This window comes from Bubalus bubalis, chromosome 7, assembly GCF_019923935.1.
Source record: "Bubalus bubalis isolate 160015118507 breed Murrah chromosome 7, NDDB_SH_1, whole genome shotgun sequence".
NCBI classification, from domain to species: domain Eukaryota; kingdom Metazoa; phylum Chordata; class Mammalia; order Artiodactyla; family Bovidae; genus Bubalus; species Bubalus bubalis.
Window position 1 is genome coordinate 93,338,310 of NC_059163.1, and position 23,253 is coordinate 93,361,562.

The following is a 23,253-nucleotide window of genomic DNA, read 5'->3' on the forward strand; positions in this document are numbered from 1 at the left end:
TTCTTCAGCAGATTGTGGATATCCACACTCTTCAAGTGGAGGTTAAGCAATTTACTGCTTACATATTTAACTCCCTTTTCCTCTTGCTCTAAAATACTCTTGAAAAATATACAAACCTTTAGGCTCCTAAGTTAATTTTATCTATTTCTCTGATTGGCAAATCCCAATGAAGACAAAAGATACGCCTGTGTGTAAAGGCTATGCATTGAATCCCAAGTACTGATCTATAGAGTGTAAGTCAGTTTTCTTGCCCTCCAGTAGTGCCTGGAATGTTTCACTTGTCCTTACAAATCCATTTCTGGGCACATTTTTTAAAAGTGAAAAAAAATTTTTTTTAAGATAAATCGCTTATATTCTGAAGAAGCACATGGCAATCTGAAGAAAACATATCTGAGGATTCCTCAAATTTTAATCATCTTTTGCTTGTGTATTCAAAAAGAAAAAAAAATCATTCTGAAAATGAATTCCACACACAGATTCACACAACAGGGCAGAGAAACATGCAAGGCTGGTGCAGCCTGGGGGACCCAGCTGTAAATTCACACTTTAGACCTCAGCCCTTTTGTGGGAAAAGAAAGGAATGGCTAGCGGTCTCAATACCACCTTGCCTGTGTGCCCCTGTCCGTGCCCTTGTGTGCCAGGATCCGGTGTGAAAGCTGAGGAACTCGGGTCTGAAAATTCGACAGCATGTTCCGAAAGAACAGCTTCCTCCCCTAGCTGTTCTCCACCGAGTGGTGGTGCCGCACAGCCTCGACTTCTCTGTGCACAGATGGTAGCACACCAGAGAAGGAGAAATGCAACAGTTTCCTAAACCCTTGGGTTGTTTTGGAAGCCTGGGCGCTCTATTGCCTCTGATCATCTCCAAACCGGGAGATTGCCTGGGACAACTCGCATCTCTAGCATTTACTTCCTCGCCTCGCCAGCTGCCACTGGCGCCCCCAAGCGCCGCGCTCGAGCCCTTCTCTGAACCTCTTTCCCGCCGAAGCAAAGGAGACCTGGCGAGCCTCCGGGTCTCCCAGGAAAGGCATTGCATATAATTGCCAGAGGCTAAGAGGCAGAAAGCAGAACCTCAGAGCCTCCCTCGCCTGCAGTTCATTCCTGTCTGGGATTTCCTCTTTGCAAAGGAGGAGTTGCCTAGGATGATAAAGATGCCCCCGTAGAACTGTGCGGTTCAGAGCTCAGGTCCCCTGCCTCCATTCCTCCCGCTCCTCAAAGACGGAGACAAACAGCTACTTGTGTGGTGGGGAGGGGGTCTGTAGGGTGAAGAAGGAGGAGACGAGAAAGTGCCAAATGCCTTTTAGTAGCGTGGTGGGACTTTCTTTCCCCCTTCTCTGATACTCTTCTTCCCAAAGCCCCATCTGGATCGGTTACACACTCCCTGGCGCACCAATACAGTGCCAGCCTCACACATCCTCTGGAAGGCACAGGCTAAAACCCAACGTGAGTGTACACAGACCATTAACGCCCAGATGCTCATTTTCCTTAACTTTCTGTCGGGCTTTTCTAGGGCTCCTCTCGGAGTCAGGGACTGGAGGTGGGTTGGGGAACCCATGGAAGGGTGCTGGCAGTCCTGAACCGCGGTGGCAGTTCGCCCCTCTTCACTTCCACATTTGCCCTCCGTTTGTTGGCAAAGGCTCTTCCACCCTCTGGTGCGGTTGGTTGTCAGGAATTAGGAGTCCGCCTGTTACTCTAGGGGTGAATCCCATCTCAGTTGCTGTTCGGTGGAAGGGTAGTGGGAGGGGGCGAGGAGAAGCATAAGGGGAAGCCTCAGAAGGAAAAGCCGCAAGAAAAAGAGAAAGGGGGCGGGCGGGGACGTGCGGGTGATAGAAACGGTTTTAGTCTTTGTCACTCTTAAACTGGGGGCGGAGGGAACCCCCCCCCAACCACCCCGCTGTGAGAAGCTATAAAAAGCAAAGGGGGCGGCGGTGAGAGAGCAGACGCAGCGAGGGAGACCGCGCGGAGCGCAGGGCAGCTCCCGGGGCAACGCAGCATCCCTGGCAGCGCTTAGCTGCGGGCTGGTTGAACACCGCTTCGGGCGACTTTGCATGCGCGTGCGAAACCTTAGCTGGCCTCTGATCTCCAGGGTCCGGTCTGGGGGCGGTTCCTGATCTCCCATATTAGTGCCCGCCAACTTTGAAAAGGAGGACTTGAGTCCCGCAGAGGTTGAGACCTAAGAGGTAGAGAAGAAAGAGAGGAGAGAAAACGCAACTGAGGCCGAAGGCGAACGAACTCATGTGGACCTCCTGAGCAGTTAAGAGGAGGACTGGACCTCTGAGAGCCGAGGCAGGACCTCGGAGGAGGTGTGGGCAAGGAGCAACGGAAGCGGTGCGGCCCGTGGGGCTGGGTCTGCTTGCACCTCGGGTCACGCCTCCTTGGCGAGAAGGCGCCTCGCCTTTGATTGCTTCCAGTTACTGCAGAACTTCCTGCCCTGGCGGAGAAGCGGGTCTTGCTTGGGTCGCGCTTACTCCGGGTCTGAGACTGAGACTGAGTTCACACGGTGCTGGGCCCCCAAAGCCAAGTGGGGTTGGGGGAACAGAGTCTGCGAGTCCCGGCGCCCCGAGTGCAGGGCCCCGTGTTGGGGTCCTCCTTCCCATTTGTATCCGCATCCTTGCGGGCTTTGCGCCTCCCCGGGGGATCCCTCGCCGGGAGATGGCCGCATTGATGCGGGGCAAGGACTCCTCCCGCTGCCTGCTCCTACTGGCCGCGGTGCTGATGGTGGAGAGCTCACAGTTCGGCAGCTCACGGGCCAAACTCAACTCCATCAAGTCCTCTCTGGGCGGGGAGACGCCTGCCCAGGCCGCCAATCGATCTGCGGGCACTTACCAAGGACTGGCTTTCGGCGGCAGTAAGAAGGGCAAAAACCTGGGGCAGGTAGGAAAATACCCCCAATACACTCTTCAACCAGAAGAGGTAGGGACCGGGGCTCTTGGGCACTTCATTTGACTTAGCCCACACGGAGTGCGCCCCCAGGTGTGGCGCACAGGATAGCTGGGGAGGGGTTCCCAGATGCACGATTGCTCTGGCGGGGATGGCTGTGTGGGTGTGAGTGCTGGAGGATGTGGAGCGGGCGGGATGGATAGGGGATAGGGTGCTTTCTCATCTCTGTTTTGGGATATGGGTATGTACGGAGCCCTAGTGAGTACCGATGGGGAAAATGGGCAGGAAGGTCCTTCTCCGCATTTAACACAGCGGATGTCGAGGAGGCTGGTACTAGCTAACACACAGCAACTATTGGGTGTCAGGTATTGTTCTAGGAGTTTTCCATATATTTAATCTTCACCACCCTATGAGCTTGGCGCTGTTACTATGCCTTCCCTGCAAATGAAGAAACTTAGGCAAGGAGTAGAAGCCATTTGCCCAAGGCACACACTTAGTGTAGGTGGCAGAGCGGGATTCCAATTCGGACAGTCAGAGTCCAGTTTCTGGGCTCTTATCCCATGCACTTTACAATCCGAAGGGAAAATTTACCGTTTTTCAGGTTCTCCTTCCTTCTCAGTTCCGTGAAGTAAGGTCACATACAGAAAACCTCAGTACACGTGCATTTCTCACGTCTGGATATAAATCATCCCAGAGGAAACAAAATAATGAGCTGACAGAGGTAGTATCAGGTGCGGAGGACCAGGGTACCTGGGACATAGCCAGGAGAACTGCCGAGGTATGTTTTCCAGTGAAAACTTTCCCGAACATCTTTGTCTCTCTGTCACACAGGCAGACAGGGAGATTGACAGTCATGCAAGTAGTTACACAAACAGACACAGAGAGAGACAAGAGCTCGCATGCTCCACGCGGCACCCGCTGTGGCCAGCACACAGCAGCCAGGAAAGGGGGCCCTGTGGGCACTGGGAACCACTACAGCTCCCCCTTCCGCTCCTTTTGTGGGAAGCCAAGACTGAGAGCCAGTTTGTCCAGCAGCACCGGCACCTCACACAGCCCAACTGTCAACTCATAAAGGCAGCTCATTGCCCCACAGATCGTGGGTTTCCTTATTTTACGAGAGGAGCCTGCTGCAGCTGCTGTGCGCGCTCTCAGCAGCGTCTTCCACTGCCCATGCCCGCAGCGCAGGCGTCAGGGTGAAGATTGACAGCCAAGCCCGGTCCTGGAGGGACCACAGGGAAGAGTCTGCTCTGCTTGGCCCCCTACTGCCCTCTCACGGGGAGAGTTTTGCTAGTTCTGCAGTTCCAGAATGCTTCCTGGGTTCTGAAATGTCAAACATTTCAGCTCTCCTCTGAAAGGAAAACAAAGTCTGCAAACACAGGATTCTTTTTAATGACTCAGGGGAAATAAGAAACTATACATCTGCATACACACCACAGGCATACATGTCCTGTGCATATTCTCACACATGTGCACACACCTCCATCCACACTTACAAGACCATTCTCATTGCTCTTTTCTCCTCGTTAGGAAATGCTCTGCCGTTTTCAATAGGAACTGACAACATTCTCTTAGAAACCCATTACACAATGGGTCAAAGCTTACAGAGAAGGGGTGCGCCCAGTCCAAATCATCTGACTTTCCCCCCTAATGTTACTGACTTCAAATTCCACCTTATCAGTTGTTGAAAAGAGCCGTGTTGAGATCAGCCAAGAACAGAGGGATGGACCCAGTAATCGTTGAGGTTCCTTTTGATTCTAATCTATGTACATTCTGTGAATTTCTGTAAAGAAGTTTAAAAGTTTCTGACACCATGGACCCCAACACCTAACGTTGCTCAGTCAAATTATCAGTTATATCAGTATTGCCACTAGCCATACGGTTATATGGACTAGACTGTGGGATCCATCTAAAAACCTGGCTTATCACTTATGTGTTGATATTAATCCATATACAAATATGCTTGCTTATTTTTATATCTCTCCAAATTTCTGCTCCCTAAAGAGGATTTGAGTTATGTTGCATGTCTTCAAATTGAAGATTTCTTTTATACATCAGTTGAAGTTCCTTTTTTTTTTTTTTTTGAGTTGAATATCTTTTATGCTCTCCATATCTTAGTGGTTCAATGGAATATATTTCATTATATTCACTTAATTGTAATACAGGATCCTTAAAAATTGACATCGGATTTGCGAGAAAATTGTAACATATTAGAGACAGTGGGAACATGGAATGAAACACTGAGTTGAATCACAGGAAGATAGCTGGAAAATAAAATTATTATCTTTTGTATATTCTGGCTTTGCACTTGTTTATCAGGTGGTCTAAAATGTGTACTGCTCTGAAGGAACAAATAGAAAAAAAAACAAAAAACTTTTTCTTATAGAGGTAGAGGAATTCTTTGAATACTTATGGATCTCTTTATCTTCTTACTTCCACTTCTTATGTGGTTACCAAAAATTTTAGCACTCTTATTTTCAACAATGGAATGGAAATTAGAAAGATTGTTCCAAATGGAAGAGGCCACATCCTTTTATGGAGAAAAACTACAAATAAAATTCAGTTGAGCTGAATTTTTATCCATCACAAAATAATTGATTGAGAAAATTTGTAAGTAAAATGCCAACTGTCAAAATTAATTATATAGTGTCATTTTGAGGCCTAATACGTCCCATCCTCAGTCTTTGATTGATGATGTTCTGTCAATCAGTCACTGACTTAGTCTGACTAAGAGTCATGTCCAACTCTTTGCGACCCTGTGGACTGTAGCCCACCAGGTTCCTCTGTCCGTGGGATTTTCCAGGCAAGAATACTGGTGTGGGTTGCCATGCCCTCCTCCAGGGAGTCTTCCCAACCTAGGGATTGAATCCAGGTCTCCCACACTGCAGGTGGATTCTTTACTGTCTGAGCCACCAGGGAAGCCCTGAACAGTAAAGATACAGGGACCAGAGACTGTAAGATAAAACCTCAAGTATGAGTGTCAGAAACTTAGTCTTTAGTCTTCTTTTCCTTAAGTGAAAGTTGAATGATTGTCTACTTTTCCTGATTTATTTTCATAATGGAGAATAAAAATAAAAATGTTATTGCTATTGCAGAAGAAATTGTTGAAGAAATTTAATAATTCATTAATCTACAAATGTGAAAATGAGGCTAAATGGGCTCCAAGCTTTTCTTGATTCACCGTAGTCTGATCTCATATGAAGAAAATATTCTTATTTATAGGAATTTTACTTGTCCTGTCAGCAAGGTGGATTATTTGTAAATCACTTCTGTAAAAGTTGTCTTTGAATTTCAGGAAAGATTTAGAGGGCGCCCAGAGAAAATCCACTGTTCTCCAGGGGTGTTAAAATTCTCATCCTTAGGTTTGTTTTCAAAGACATAGTTATGAGTTTTGATTCAAAGTGCCATAGAAAGTTGAATGTCTTACTCTTCATTCAGGTGATGGAAACAGAAACAGAAAAAATTATTTTGGTGAATTATTCACATTGTTTTAATTTGACTTTCCACTTGCATCTATTATTACTGATGGGTTTTAAAAGGTAGTATGCGTTTGTATATGTATATTGGATAAATTAGATCGTAGGGCTGTAACTAGCTTATATATGAATAATTTATACATCTCAATTTATGAAGAGACTTGCAAACTTTCTAAATCAAAAGCATTATTAGGCAAAATTTCAATATCATGTGAACAAATATATTCTGATTAAGTACACTATTGCTCAATATCACCTCAGGTGTATGAGGTATCGATTTTTGCAGGCCACCTTAAAGGCAGATTTTTTTTTCAAAAAGCAGTTTATAAAATCAGTTTACCCTTGAAATGAACAGTGATTTTTTTATATATGAATAAGAAATCTTTTGAATGTGTTTGTAATTGCTTCTTTTAGCCTTTACTCCTTGTTTTGTTTTTTGAAACCAGCAGATTTAATTTGAACACAACGCTGTATGAATTTGAAGTATTTGTAAAACTTATGATTAGAACTGTGAAAAATAATTATATTTTAAAGGTAGAAAAGCTTCTTGGTATATGTCTCTAAAAAGAAGGTGAAATTGGTTTCATATAAATTCAGATTCCATTATTTTCTAATATAATTTGGACACTTGAGGGACAGGGGTTTGATGAAATTATGTTGTAAGAAAAGAACGCTTGAAATACACTGAAACGGAAGCTTGAGGAAGTTGGTAAGAGAACACTAATATTTTTTTTTGAATTTTCTTTAATAAAAATGCCATATCTATTTGCATGCACTCATGAAAATGCTCATTGAAAAAAACTATATATCCTATTTTCTGGAGGTGATCGCTTAACTTTCTAAAATTAGCCATGACCTTTTTCTGAAAATCCCAGCCCAACTTTCCCCTCTTAGAGGTTAAATATTTGCTATCTGCTCTGTACTTCAGTTGACACTAAACGTAATCAGGAAAGCAAGTCATCTCTAAAATTAATTCTTTCCAAACAAATAAAAATATTTGAAATACACTACACTACTTCTTTTCTTTCTTTATCGATAGTAGAGAGTTGATGGTTGACACAAGTGAAGGTTACCTAGTGAATGGCAAAAGTATTTTAATGATAATCTAAGTGGGGACATCCATCATTTTATTTCTGTGTGAGAGAAGAGAAAGCAAAGGACAAGGTTACTTAAACTCACTCCAGCTGTGACTCTGACCTTACCATAGTCTTCTTGAGTACTCCTCTCTGATACAAACTCCTTCCCAGGATGTTTCAAATCGTATAATTTTTAAAGTAGAGAAAGCAATGTAATAGAAGGGTACCTAGGAGACTATCATGCTTTCTTCTTCTTTTCCCTGCACAGTTATATTAAGTGTACAGTAAAATGACCTGTTAAATTACAGAGGCCTTTATAATAGTCAGTATATTTAGTATTTTAGACTCAGTCTCTTCTGGCTGTTCATTCTTTGGTATTGACGTAGCATTGAAAAGAGTTACAATCTTATTTTTGTGATTTCCTCATGGCCCTTTTAAGTCATTTTGCTTCATTATACCTCTAGTCACTTGTATTCATCTATAAAAAGGTGATAAAGCTACTCCTAGTTAATTATTTAACCATTGAAAACATTTATGCAATATTTATATTCCTCTTAGAGTCATTTTTTAAAAAATCTGAAGCAACCTCCCCAAAACAAAATTAATAATAATAGATAGATTTTTGTGTCATGTAACATTGCTTTAAGATTACATAGAAATATGTTAATATGGAACGTAAAACAAAAATTTAGTATTACTGTTTAAGGAAAGCAGAAGTTAATTTTTTTTCTTCCTCTGTTCCTGCTTTACTTTCCAGGAATTAGAAAACGATATATTTTTCTCTAATAGTTGTTGTTGTTGTTTTCCAGAATAAATATAAACCATTCTCCCACACACAGAGGTCAACTGATATAAAATATAGGTGATTTTTTTTTTTTTTGATAGGAACATCTGTACACAGGAGGAAAGTCAACATCCAAATATTTTAAATAGTGGCTTCCCAATGAGTCTCTCATGTTAACAATTTTGGGTTACTGCCCACTTCTTTGGGTTCAAAACAAGAAAGGAAGACCATGAGTAGCACCAGCGTCTAATCAGAGTCCTTAGGGACAGTTCATCCTGTAAATCCTTGTCTTTGTAATGGTAAATTAAATCAGAAACCATTGAGGCAGAAGAGATTTCAATATCAGATATAAACTGACATATTTTAACTCAGTTTATGCAGCACTAAAAACAGAATTAGTATTTTAACTTTTATCCACAACCAGTGAAACTGATTAGGATACTACGTTTGTGGGATTTTAATAGTAGCTTAGATTTATCTATGTGCTTCAATGTAGGAATAAAATCAGCAAAACAGAAAAGTAGTAAATATTTTAATAAGTTACTTATCTCTTTTCCACAGTCAGATAAAAGGGACAAATGTGCATCAGATATCTTTTGAAATATATTACAGGGTCTAATTTAATTGGTTGATTCTACTTAAGTATTATAATTTTGGCACATACAATAGCTTAAATTTAAATATTTCATTATCATACAACATTTTAGCTATCCCACCCTGTCTAAAGCAAGCAAATAAATAAAAGCAGTGAATGAATATGAACATTAATTAGAAAAACAAAGCATTACAATTAGGGAGAGAGACTTTTTTAAGTGTTAGATTTATCCAAATATCTCCTAAAAATGTTAGCTTTCCATGTTATGCTTTATCATGTAGAATAAGAATGTTCTTCCCAGGACTGGAAGACAAGAGTGGCTTTCAGATATCATTTTCTTAAATTGGCTTGCAAGTAGGCATAGCACACATTAAATTATAGTAAGAAGTTCCATTTGTTACTTATTTACTCTGCCAGGCATTGCTTCAAATATTTCATTTGAATTAATTTTTTTCATTCTCTCAGTAGCCCTTTGAAGAGAGTAAGTCCTAATATTGCCCTTATTTTTATAAATGATAAAGCAATAATTCTCCTGGGACACAGATAGGTTTTGCAATTTGTACAAGTCACACAGCAGTAGGTGCAGAAAGCCACAACATGAACCTAAGTGATGTAGTGTTAGAGCCTGAATATTTACCTACCAGGCTGCGCTGCCAGAGTATCCAGCCAAATAAAACATGGGTACACTATCTATACAATACAGAGTTAAGAGGAAACATGGACCTTTATTTTATTCTTCCCTATTCTATTTTCAACTCACACAGGTATGACTCTAGGTTCATTAAAAACCATAGCAAAACCCAAACCCAAACCATCAAGCAGTTGATGCCAACTGCTACTCTGAGTAGCCAGAGTATGTGAATAGTTTATGGACTCAAAAGCAGGCACATAGTAGTGTCATCTCTGCCTTTACTTGCCTCCCTGCCAGAGAAAATTCACTAACACATGCACGCACACACACACACACCCTCTTTCTTTCTCCTACTCTTCTCCATTAAATTATTGCATTGCCGCAAGTAGAAAGGAACGCTATTGCATAAATCCTATTTTGCTCTCCGTAACCACCACACAGTACCCATCCCCCTGCCTCTAAGTGACACCGTGTGCCCACTGACATCAGCAATGTGGGGGCCTTCCCAGCAGCCTCTCTGGAGTGACTTTCCATTGGTCTGGCTGGCATCCATCACACTCTGATCAGAGAGGGAGAAGCCATTTAGAACTTGCTATTGGTTTTGTTTTTCCTTTACTTTTGACCTCCTCCTAACTGCCTTTCAGATAATCAGTTGATTTGTAGCAGCACTAGAGTTTCATAACAGAATTCTTAGGGGAGTTTTTCTCAATTGCATCTGGCTAGCTTAATGGCTTTGGAAAAGCCACTTAATCTCTGGTCCTTTTAAAAAAATCTGTAAAATAGGATACTAATAACAATAGCAACCATAATAGTAATAACACTCAACTTACTGGGCAACAGGGAGGACGAGGAAAGTGCACTCAGTCATTTAGCTGATGTTATTATTTCTATTACCATTACAGAAATATGTAAGGTCAAGTGCTCCTGTAAAAAATAGAAAGTGGCTACTTAATTTTCCCCACCAAGATGGGCAGGAGTAACTAAATGAATGCATATGATATACATGAAGGAAACAAATGAACTCATTTACACCAATGCCAAGAATTGTCAATCAGAATAAAACAAGACAAAAAAACATACATATACACACATACATATGCTATCATGTTTCTTGTACTGCATGTTAGCATTAAAAGTGATAATAGGTCAGTGTTGTGAAAAGAAAGCAAAATAGTACGTAATTGAATAATTGGTGAAATTACACAGAAGCAAGAGTGTACCAGACATTAAAAATACAACCATGATAGGAGGAGGTCCTAACAAGGATGGCAATATTAGTTATTTAAGCATAGGAACCAAAACAGTTGAAAAACATATTAGAGTCAGCTGCCAACAGCATTAATTTGATATTCTCTAAAGTAAGACAACCTGTGTCGAGGCAAACTTCTTGACACTTTATGCAGAGTGCTTGGACCCCAAAGAGCTTACTAAGAATTTGGAAGACTTAAAACCCTCTTTGAGTGTCAGCCTGTCATGTACGAAGCGGACTCAGAGATTCAGAGCTCATTATTCCCATTCCATCCCCTTGTTTGTTTTGAGTTCTTTTTTTCAAGATTCAGGTAATCTGGAAATATTTTGATAATGTTAAATTGAGAGTGAAAGTCAACTCACTGGAGTATGTAATACACTTCTTTCAATGTATTAGATATAAACTGCCAGTAAGAGTTTCTATCTGGTAATGAACTAAAAACCTTCATTCAGATGGGGAAACTGTCATTTAAAATCAATCAACTGAGATGACGGCTGAGAGTCAAATAACAGTGTTCACTTGCTCATTCTAATTTCATCTCAGCCTTTTGAAATTTGGCTCAACGAACATTGTGTTAATTTGTCACTTGAAATCCAAAGTCTATTTTCTAGTACCCATCCTGTATACTCTGTAGGCTGTTATCTATCTCTTATACCTAATATATTCCCCTACTTCTGTAATATTACAAATTTTTCTTTTCCTCTCTGGTTCATTCCTCTTTATAGTTTTCACTGATTCCTCCACAACATTGTGCTATAAATGTGGGCATTCCTTCACATTCTCTCCCCAGTTCTCTTTTCTTTCTGTTCCATCTTCTTTTCTTTCCTTGTGTGCGGGCGCGCTGTGCTTAGTCACTCAGTTGTGTCCAACTCTTCGAGACCCTTTGGACTGCAGCCTGCCAAGCTCCTCTGTCCATGGAATTTTTTTCAGGCAAGAATACTGAGTGGATTGCCATTTCCTTCTCCAGGGGATCTTCCAGACTCAGGGATCGAACCCAGGTCTCTTATGTCTCCTGCACTGCAGGCAGATTCTATACTATCTGAGCCATCAGGGAAACCCATTATTTCCTTATTTGAAATCGTTTGTCACTTATGGAGGTATGTTTGTTTAAACTACTGAGCCTCCTTGCCTGCTCAACTGTTTTGGAAGTCCTTCCAGAAACAAACAAATCTCCATATCGAAATGTAACCTTTTATGGTTAACATCAAATTGTCAGGAATCAGGCAACCAGGTCTTTTTGATTTCTAAATGTTATAAAAAAGCCTGATAGAAAGTTCCCGGGGTCAGACTAATGTAGGTCACAAGAATCTAGTCTGATTACCCCAACTTATGCTCTGGTCTGTTTCATCACTGGCTGCTGATCAATGAAAGCTGTGTACATTCCTATCAATGCTTTTGTTTCTTGACCTTTGTGTATTTGAATCCTTGGGATTTAAATGGCCTCCAATTTTTTTCCCTCTATGATGAACTTGTTACATTAATATCTGATGAGAAGATGCAAATATCTATTATTTATGCTTATTAAATGTTACATATTATAATATGCACACAAATATTTTAAGCAATATGTAATGTTCGTTTTTATAGCTTGAACTATTCACTAAAGAGTCATTTTTTGCTACTTCCAGTCTTATAAATAACTATTAATTTTTAGAGTGAGAAACCTCAACATTTATACATTTACTCAACATTTACCTGATATACTCTTAAAAGTGCTTGATATTTAATAACTGAATAAGAAGATTCTTAAAGTGTGCTTAATCACTATTAATCAAGATGGAGAGTGTTATAGAAAGAACCAAGAAAAACTTTTATCACCTGCAGGTTTCAAGAACTTGTATAACAGACTAAAGTGGGCATGCTTAGAGCTGGGATATACATTAGAAATCACCAAGTTTAACTCAGCTTATTTTACATATGAGGGAAGCAATTTAGGAGACTGTCATGATCTGCTCTAATACTACAAATAATACTTTGCCTGTGACAAAGAAACTTCTGCTGAAACTTGTATCTTCTGACTTCTAACAAGGGCCTTTCAAATAATAACAAAGCTCTGCAGATGAATTAATTTCAGTTGATTAAAAAAACTAATGGGAGATAAATTATATATAGAACCCCCTTTCAGCTCTCAATTTGTGTGTCAAAATGTATTAGCAAAGAATACAATACCATGATGACAACTGTGTCGGTAGGATTTAAAGAAAATTAATGAAACGACAGGGCTTTGGCTATATTATCCTTGCCTGCTCTTTTAGTCATGATACTTTAATAATGCATTTAGCAGGAAGCCTGGCTGAAGAGAAACATTTTCCTTTGTAATCAAGAACATGCACACACGCATGCACACAACCCTGATAGAAGTTTCAACAATAAATACTCTTAAGATGCAGTTGTTCAGTCGCTCAGTCGTGTCTGACTCTCTGTGACCCCATGGACTGCAGCAGGCCAGGCAAAAAAAAAAAAAAATTCTTTAGTCCTTTCCTTCTATTCTGTGCTGTGCTACTCTCTTGCTCTGTTCTCTTTGCTCTTTATCTTTGACTACCAGTCATCACTATAGAATAGGCTGACCAAAACCTGTTGTTTGAAAAACCACTGACCTGTCTGCTATTGCCCTTGCCTTGCAGCAAACTCAGGGCATGATGGTTGGAGATCAGTAGTACTTGAGGGGTCAGCCCCAGTGAGGGAAGTTCATAGACGGCAGAGGCAGGCAGGTTTTCATGGAATGAAGCATCCATCATCTCAGACTGCTCCCGTCAGCCTCTGGTCTCGATGTAGGGGAGCTCTTCACCTGGGATGGACCGAATCTCTGCCTCTCTCTTTCAGGAGTAACTGACTTAAAACAATGCTGTGTTTGGTACTTGGATGTTTCAGACATCTTAATGTTAGTCTGTTACCCCACATTAGTATTGTTCTTTCTGGGTGTGTGCCCAGAATGTGTATCATCATACTTTATTTGTAAGAGTATACAGTTGAGGATACAGTTTCTACATAGGATAGCAGGGAACGTGACACAGCCTGGACTATAGATTGAGAAGACCTGGTTAGCCTATTGTCTAACATGCTGGACATGAAGAAATCATCTGACACCTTCAAGCTTTAGTTTTCTTATCAGAAAAGTAGGGCCTGTAATGATGGTGTTTTATCTTATCTGTTTGCAAAATATAAAGCATTGCTTATTTACATTATATCTTTAGAGGCTGTTTTAATGAAAAAACTAAAGACCTTTCCACTCTGAATTTATGAACGATAAATATGAATTAGCGTTAAACCAAGAATAAGTTATTCTAGATGGATTTTATGATTCTGGAATTATAAATTCAGTTTCTGTTTTGATAGATTGTCTCTCTTTTTTTTTAAAGAAACAAAGACCGAGAGTGGAAGGTGTTTATTCGCTTTTGTTTTCTTTCTTTGCCTTTTTGTCTTGATTCTCTTGGGTTTCCTGGAAAAAAATAAGTGCCAGTAGTAATACTTCCACATTTCTGATTAGAACTTAGTGATGTTATTATGATAATTATTACTTTTATTCCTGCAGGCTACAGACAGCCTGCTATTAGAATATCCTGCCTATGACTTCAAGAAGAGCCCTCTGCATTTTTATTCTATCATGTATAAGATATGTTACTGTTTATATATTTTTAAAATGTCTTGGAAAGGCATAATAAGGGTCTCTATAATAGAAGTAAGTGTATTTTAAAGTTCTGGAACTAAACTTGAGCATCATATTTTGGGCACATTATATGTTATAGGGTTCACAAAGCATAAATTTCAGGGAAACAGCCAATTGTAAAGTCAAGTTGTATGGCTGTGAGATCACATTAACTGTGACAGACAAAAAAGATTTTTGCCACAAACCCTTCAAACAGGAAAGTGGATATTTTTCAAAGCTGGTGAAAACATACTATTGTGTTGCTAAGTTGGCATTTCCTAGTGAACAGTGTAGCAGCTCTGATCTTTCATGTTACATGTGCACGGATCTCACCCAAACATTTGTTCAGGCTATAAACAGTGCAGGCTTCCTGCTTGCCGTTCCTGCTCCTAGTAATTATCCTCTAATTTAGAGGATTCTTCTTCTTCTTCAATGATTGCTTTTGCTGTTTTATTGTCATCCCAACTCTCATGGCCTTGATTCGGACCATTATCATTTCCCAGGGGAACATTACAATATTGTGGTAGTTTTTTGCTTCTTCAAACCATCCTCCACACTATTTCAGAAGTAAGCTTTCTAAAGTAAAAACTCTGATAAAGCTGTTCTAGAAATGTTCACTTCTAGGGCATGAAGTCTACACTTCTCAGCTTGGCACACAACAGTGTCAGTTACCTTATACCTCATACTTTGGCCCAGAGACCACACAGCTGATGAGTGGCAGAGCTAGGGTTTTTACTTGAGTCTACTTAGTCATGCTATGCCGCAGCCTCATATAAATTGGAGGCCAGAGAATCCAGCTAAAGACTTTTCATTGGTATGTTTGAGAATTCAGATGTGATTAAATTCTTCTGGTAAGCCAGTCAGCTTGCTAATTGCTTACTTCTTAGAGGTATTAGATGCTACGATCACAGTCAACAAACATTTATTAGACACATATGTTCTACGGGGTCCTTGGTATAAGTAGCCATAAAAACAAATACAGTGTATTTGAGGAAGCCGGTTGGAATTTTAAGGTTGAATGAGACTCCCAGATATCGTCCAGTTCAAGCCTCTATTTTCAGTACGGTATGAGAGCTGAACAGTTTGATGAGTTTTCCTTTTTATGCAGATTTTTAAGAGGAATACTTGTATCTCTTAGTTATCTGGTTACCCAGACTTTAATTATGTTAAGAACAGGAACCTTCTGTGGGCTGCTGTAAGTGAAACTTGAATAAAATGAAGCTGGATATTGATCTCTATGTAAAAACACTTCCTTACTAACAGAAAAGGTATCTACTTATTTTAGCCCTTTTTCACAGCATATACTCTGGTTCCTCTGACAGACTGTCAGGCTGTCCTTGAGGAGTTATACTGTAGTCATCAACCTGTTAAGAAAAGGTCTGACATGCTGGACATTATGGTGATCATGTTAAGAGGTGGTGCCTGCCTGCCTTTTCTGTACCAAATATTTTGGAAGGAATTAAATTTTTATTATTTTTTCCTGTGTGTCAGTGCCTCACTGCTCCCGGAGGAAGCCGGATCTTAATTTTATCATGTACAAAAGCACTTTGGAAACATAAATGGGAAGAGGCAGTTGTTTAGTAGCTCAGACTGTTTTGCAACCCCATGGGCTGTAGCCCGCCAGGCTCCTCTGTCTATGGGATTTCCCATGCGAGAATACTGGAGTGCGTTGCCATTTCCTCCTCCAGGGATCTTCCTGGTCCAGAAAAAGGCAGGCTCACAAGGAATTAGAAGCATGGTAGGAAACAGCAAAATTGTGCTAGTGGAAGGGTAAGAGTCTGGTGACATCTCAGAACGGATGGTAGAAGGGTTGTGTTAATTAAAGTGGGCAAGTTCTTAAAACAGGGGTGGAGGAACAGGTGGACTGAAATATATTAAAGAATGTGGTAAAGTGCAAGTTTAAAATGATGTCACACGTTTTTTTAAACGAGCACGCTCAAGCATTTATTTTTCCAAATTAGTCACTGCAGAAAACTCATTCCTTTGATATTGTCATTTAGACCTTTCTTTTGAAATCAACTTCAGAAATAGTTGACATGTCTATCAAAGGCCATAACTTTAGGACCATAAACAAGGTTATATATACTGATTAACATACTGTATTCAAAATCCTTGATACCGAGTGCCTTTGTGTTCTTTCCATAAACAAAATATCCCACGGAAGGTGAGGACATTGAAGAAATGTGGTACACTGGGTGAAACCAATTCCCAAAAGCTCCAAAAGGCATTCGGAGTCACAGAATCAGTATTGTAGCTATAACTGTAAACAGTTCAATGTTGATTGCTTTAAGGTGGTATACCCTCAGTTTGGCTGATAGCCTTAAACAAATCTGTCATGTCACCTTGTAATCAAGTCCACTCTAGGAGAAAGAACCTGGCTGGAATTTATGTAATATGGTTACCATTTCTCAGGGAAGCAGAAACTTCAGGAAGCAATTAATGAGTGCAAGCCACTAGTGTGTTCCCCACCCAAAACCCACTCTTTCTGTGAAAGAGGAAGCAAGAGCAAATCACACCGGTGCATTTCCCTAGAGTCCACTCTGATGACACCTGTTACTTCATGTGCCACTTTTTAGTTAAAATATATGCACTGAGGTCAGGGGGAAAAAAAAAAAAAGAAATGATGGTCTGTCAAAAGTATTTTTTTAATGCAAACACATTCTATTAAAGTTTCATAGAAAAGACTAAACAGCTTAACTCAGTAAAAATGTTTTTTCAATTGTTCAAAATTAATCCAATGCTTCCAAAATGCTCTTTGGAAATCCTTGTTAGTTTCCTTGCCTATGTGCCCTCCTGCTATCTTTCCAATACTCTTTAGAAGGAAATTGTTTTTTAACAAGAAAAACCTTCTTGAAGTCACATTTCCAATGGGGCCCTGGCCACACCAGCTGCAACACATTGTGACTAAACCATTGTCTATTTTGGTTCTCATTGTTAAAAGCACAAGTGACCAACACTCAGGTCTTGTGCCATAGCCATCCCAGTGATTGATTACAAATTGGACTGGAATGAGTGCTGTGAATTTTCTTGTTAAAAAAATACAAGCTTTCAACACAAAAGAACAGCTATATTTGATAGCCTGTCACTTAAAAAGTTAAGACAGACCAAAATACAATTCTGGTTCTTAGTAGACAGCAATAAAAAAATGTAGCCCAACCTCACCAGTAATTCTGTTTTATAAAAAAAGTCCATTTCTGGGAGAGTCAGAGACTAGCTGGAGAAAATGCTCTAATTGTGGAAGTAAGATAGTCCTAATTTTTTTTTTTTTTTTGCCTTTTTTTCCCCCTGCTTTTTATTTATTTATTTATTTTTTAATTTTATTTTATTTTTAAATTTTACATAATTGTATTAGTTTTGCCAAATATCAAAATGAATCCACCACAGGTATACATGTGTTAGTCCTAATTTTAAAGAACTCTTTAAAATATCTCAGGGAATTAAGGCAGAGTGGCCAGAGCCTTGGACAAATTATTGATTTCAAATCCCTGGTAGCAGATTAAAGAATGGCACGTTCAATGAAGAGCTAGTATCAATCATCATAATAAGATTTAATATGAGGAACTGAAGGAGTGATATTCTGAAGCTAAGATGCATGGAAAGGAGAGGAAGACCATAAATGATAGCTGCTGCTGCTGCTGCTTCTAAGTCGCTTCAGTCGTGTCTGACTCTGTGCGACCCCATAAACGGCAGCCCACCAGGCTCCCTGTCTCTGGGATTCTCCAGGCAAGAACACTGGAGTGGGTTGCCATTTCCTTCTCCAATGCATGAAAGTGAAAAGTGAAAGTGAAGTCGCTCAGTCATGTCCGACTCTTAGCGACCCCATGGAGTGCAGCCTACCAGGCTCCTCTGTCCATGGGATTTTCCAGGCTACTTGTGTCTTAAACACAAAATTAAGCAGGATAAACAGGCTGACCTCCAAACTTTAGTCATTGCCTGCCCCATGGATAATGTAGCCTGATATTAACCATGTTGTTACTGTACCTCTCCAGCACATTTCTACCAATATCCTACAAACAGCATCAGTGTGGTTGGTACTGTGGTTGGATATCTAAGCAATACACAAGTCCTTGCTTCTAGAAGATAGTACAACCAGCATTTGTTGAGAACCTACTTTATGTCAAGAAATTTCTGTTAATTTCACTATATTAATAACATTAGTTCATCGTCTCAATACCCTATAGCACCTGTCATGTGCAGAGCCCTCAGTAAATACTTGAGGGAGGCAGTCAGGCAGGAAGGAAAATGCTAAAAAAGTGACCATATGCATTGTAAGTGAGCTCAGTCTTTGGTATCTGTGGTCCCATGATGGATCAGCTTCAAACTCAGAGTTATTTGAGTATAGTTTTAATACAGAAAAGTTTTGTCTTGATGAGTGCAATGGAAAGAACACACATTTTTTGTTTATTTGTGTTTTTTTTTTTTGTAAAAGTGAATGAGACTTTTCCATATTGGGTTTTATTTATTTTTTCAGGAATTTAACAACTTTATAGAACTGTGCATATAAGCCCTGGAAACTATACTGAACTTTGTTTTCTCATCTCTGAAGAAGAAATCACAGTTGCTACAAGCTTCAAGCGGAGTCGAGTGTATATATATATATATATATCTCCATTAAAAGAAATACAAACCTTTTAAATATATAATAATTACTAATGGTCACTTAAAGATAACAACAGATTGTTAGGTAAGAACCTAAAAATAGGCTATGGGAAATTCAGATCCCAAACTGCAAATAGTTTATACTATTCTAGGTGTCAGTTTTAGTGGGGAAGAAAAAACAATTAATACTAATTGTTCAATTGCTCTGGGTTGTCCGCCATGTTTTCTCTGACCAGAATTTCATTCAAGGTTAGTCAGTCAAGGTAGGGGCCAAATGGCTCTTTACAGCTTAAGGGAACTAGGGAAGAGAGAGAATTCCTTGCTGGTCTGATTGTTGCAAACCCGGTGACAAGAACACAGAGTATTTTTGGAATTTGCACATGCTTAACACCTGGAATATTCTGAGAGTTATAGTCATACTTCATCAGTCACCAGAATGAAAAGCCAAATGCCGATCTGAAGGAGAACTTCTGAGGCAATTCTTCTGGAGCTCACTATATACTCTACTTGTCATCCCTCAGACATAAGCCTTTAATCCCCTCTTCCTAAAATTGTTTATTTTAAAACTGAGAAAGGCTAAGGATGTCACAGCCGAGTGGTGAGCTTTCCCTTTAAAGAATCCCATCCTTCAAGCCCATCTTTAGCAAAGAAACTGGCATTTCATGTGCTGAGCAGATGACGTCCTGCGGCCCCGGCCAGCCCGCCTGTGCAGCTGTGCCTGTCTGGCACACAGGTGTCCTAATTTGGACCTTCTTGAAATTCTGACACCACGTTTTCCTCCACTGGGAAGTATGACTTGGCTATGCTGTTTTCCAGTGACAACAGATATACCGGGCTAACAATAACAGCCCCAAGTAAGGTGATAACATAGCCCTCTAACTCATACTTAGCTAGGACCCAGGGTACAGGGTTTGTTCTAGGAGTCTGGGCCAACTTTTTGGTTTTGATTTCCTCTTTTATATTGTGTTTTGTCATTCGTGTTCCCTCCTCTCACCTCTTAGGATTTGGGGGGCGTCTCAGAAGGGTGGGAAAGTTTCTTAGAGAAGGAAAATACTGCTATAATACATAAACAAAGCTAAAAATTGTACATACATGGGATGGTAGTCTTCCAATCATTAGTATATATAGAGCAACCACATTCCAATGTTAAATAGTCGTCAAAGGTTTAAAAATAAGCAAAACTAGACAATTTCTTTAAATACTTTTCATAGTATTTTACAAAAACAACTGTGAAAGTAAAAGGAGATTTTTTTAAATGCAGGCAACAAGCAAGAAATGTAGTTGTTCTTTTCTGCATAATCTTTTACATAATCATTTCAGTCTCACCAAAAATATTTCTTAGTGCAGAACCCAGATGTTCTAAAGTTTTTTTTTTTTTAAAGACAGCAATATTTAAGAACTTTCTTATTCCTTTCCATCTTAGTAACAGCTGCTTCTAACAACCACTTATAATGAATATGTCCAAGTAGGAAAAACATAAGTGGGAAAAATGAGGGAAGTAGATGGTAACATAATGTAGTGCCAGAGATTGTGTTCCTGCCCTGACTCTGATTCTTTCTCACAAAAGATAATTCTGAAAAATGATGTCTTCTTTACCAAAAGCTATTCATCTTTACTCAAATATGTCCTACAAATTTGATTGGCTTTGCCTTTAGATAAGTAGACATAATTACTCAGCTCAGCTCAAGAAAGAAAAGTTTATTACTCAGAAGTGATTTTATCCCACTGTTTTAAGATAATTCAGCTATTGCCTTTGATCTAAAAGGAATGATATAATATGGAAGAGATATCCTAATTTTCAAAAAGTGATGGTTTATTCCATAGAATGATGAGTTTGATACTGATTGTGGCCTACATTACAAAGCAGATTATAAAATTAAGTACTTATGGAAATAGATTTACCAAAGGAAAGACACAGGTTTACTTAGATTAAATCATGACAAACTATAATTTCTTGAACATGGAAACCAGTCTGCTGACACTATGATGCCATTTATAGCCATTTCCTTTGAGAGTTAATGATCTTTTATCTTTAAATACCACTATATGCCAGTGACTCTCATATTTGTATTTCTTAGCAATACCCCTCTTTTGAACTTCAGAATAATAAATGTCGACCTAACATTTCCACTAATACATATTTCACACTGACCATGTCAAAATCATCTTTTCCCTTTTCCAAAGCTGTAGCACCCATGGATTTCCTCAACCCATTTGATGGTAAATCTGTTTTTCTAATTGCTCAAACAAAAAGGCTTGGATTCATCTGTAACTTCTTTTTTTTCCATACATTCATGTTCAGTCCCTCAGGAAAGCCCCTTAGCTCTATCTTAAAAACATATCCATAGATCAAAACAGGCATTTCTGCTTGTGAATTAACAGTAGTTCATAGAAAATTGACTTAGCAATTTAACTTAGGACAAGATCAACCCTGAATATTCATTGGAAGGACCAATGCTGAAGCTGAAACTCCAATACTTTGGCCAACTGATGTGAAGAGCTGACTCATTGGAAAAGACCCTGATGCTGGGAAAGACTGAAGGCAAAAGAAGGGGCAGCAGAGGATAAGATGGGTAGATAGAATCACCGACTCAATGGGCGTGAGTTTGAGCAAACTGTGGGAGATAGCAGACAGGGAAGTCTGGTTGCTGCAGCCCAGGGGGTTGCAAGAAGTTGGACAGGAGGACTTAGCAACTGAAAAACACCACTACCACACAGAGCAGAGCAGAACTTCCCATGAAAATACCTTCATACAAACATGAGAAACACATTTATTTTATAGTCTAGGAAGTGTTATATCTGTATACATTTAGAGTATTAAAAAATCTGGTATCCTAAAAACCAATTCAGTCATCAAGTCTGCATTGCCAGGGCAGGAAAAATTACTCAAGTAGCATTTACTGACCATAGCCTATAAAAACAAAAACATTTTGAAAATCCTGTTCTTTGTTATACTGGATTCCTCAGTCATTTTTTTAGTGACCAGACAGCACCAAAACCTATGTCTTAGTTGTGTTTTCTTTACACTTCTCTTTGGCTTTTTGGGGTCGTCTTCTTTTGGGTTTTTCTCTATGTTATATACATAGCTAGCAGACAAGGAGAATGATTTCTTAGATTGGCCACTAGATTCTCTAATAGTCTTATAGGGACTTCCCTTGTGGCTCAGATGGTATTGAGATGTGACTTAGTTCTCCAAACTCAGACTTTTAAATAACTTTTGCTCTTGTTTGATTCTTTGGAAGAGCAGGCCTAATTTATTGTTTAGAAGTAGGGGAAATGATATCACACAAGAAGGGTTATGATGTTATTATGCTATTTATCCTGGTCTCAGTTTTTATCATAATTATTCAATTTATCTTTTTTAGTGTTTTCTCATATTGGAGAAGGAAATGGCAACCCACTCCAGTACTCTTGCCTGGAGAATCTCATGGACAAAGGAGCCTAGCAGGCTACAGTACCTGGGGTTGCAAAGAGTTGGATATGACTTAGTGGCTAAACCAGCACCACATTACCAATAAATGATTGATTGTCATAGACCCATGAGGAAAATTGTATTTCATTTTAACTACAAAAAATATTTTATTTTGCCAAATTTTCGGGTTATTCTGTAATCCCATTTACAGGAATTAGTATTTATGTCTTGGGATATGAAAAATACAAGACTGTATTAGTTGATCTAGTGATACTGACAAATTAACCCATGAAACAGATGAGAGAGTCAAGGTAAAGATTGAGACATGGATCATTAAGAGACAGAGGAACTATTTAAAAACTGATCCTGGAAAACTGAGTATCTATATGGAAAAATCTGGTATTGTAGCATTACCATACTAAATACAAAGATCAACTCTAAATGAATTAGTATTTTCATGCAAAAAGAATAAAATGAAAAACATTTAGAAGAAAATATAATAAATATTTTTTGAATCTTGAAAAGAAGAAGGATTTTAAAAAGCAAGGCACCAACCAGAAAATAGATGATAAATTTGACTATGTTAAAAGTAAGAATGCTGGCCTACCCAATGATACCATAAAGGAAAAGTATATCACTAACTGGGATAGTACATGGAACTGGATAATAACTGGAAGCAGCACATGTAGCCAACCCAAATCTTGTATGACTAAGGATTAGTGTCTAGAATAGTCAACAAATTCCTGTGAGCTAACAAGAAATTAAAACCGGGGTAAACATTCGATAATAATGAAAAAAAAAAAAAAACAAAAAAACATGAAGAGGGATTTAACAGAAGAGTAATAAGATGGCCAATGAAAATTTGAATAAAGTATCAATTAGTAATAAAGAGAATGCAAATTAAGATACTG

At 39.3% G+C, this 23,253-nt stretch overlaps 1 protein-coding gene across 1 annotated transcript in view; it reads left to right on the forward strand.

The window, feature by feature from the left end:
• Positions 1-1,921: 1,921 nt before the first annotated feature.
• The window catches only part of DKK2 (dickkopf WNT signaling pathway inhibitor 2), a 126,927-nt gene continuing 105,595 nt past the window's right edge, over positions 1,922-23,253 (forward strand). Inside the window, exon 1 of the mRNA XM_006051404.4 lies at positions 1,922-2,871. Within this exon, the coding sequence (XP_006051466.1) occupies positions 2,650-2,871 (222 nt within the window). The 5' untranslated portion in view covers positions 1,922-2,649. The remainder of the gene's footprint in view (positions 2,872-23,253) is intronic.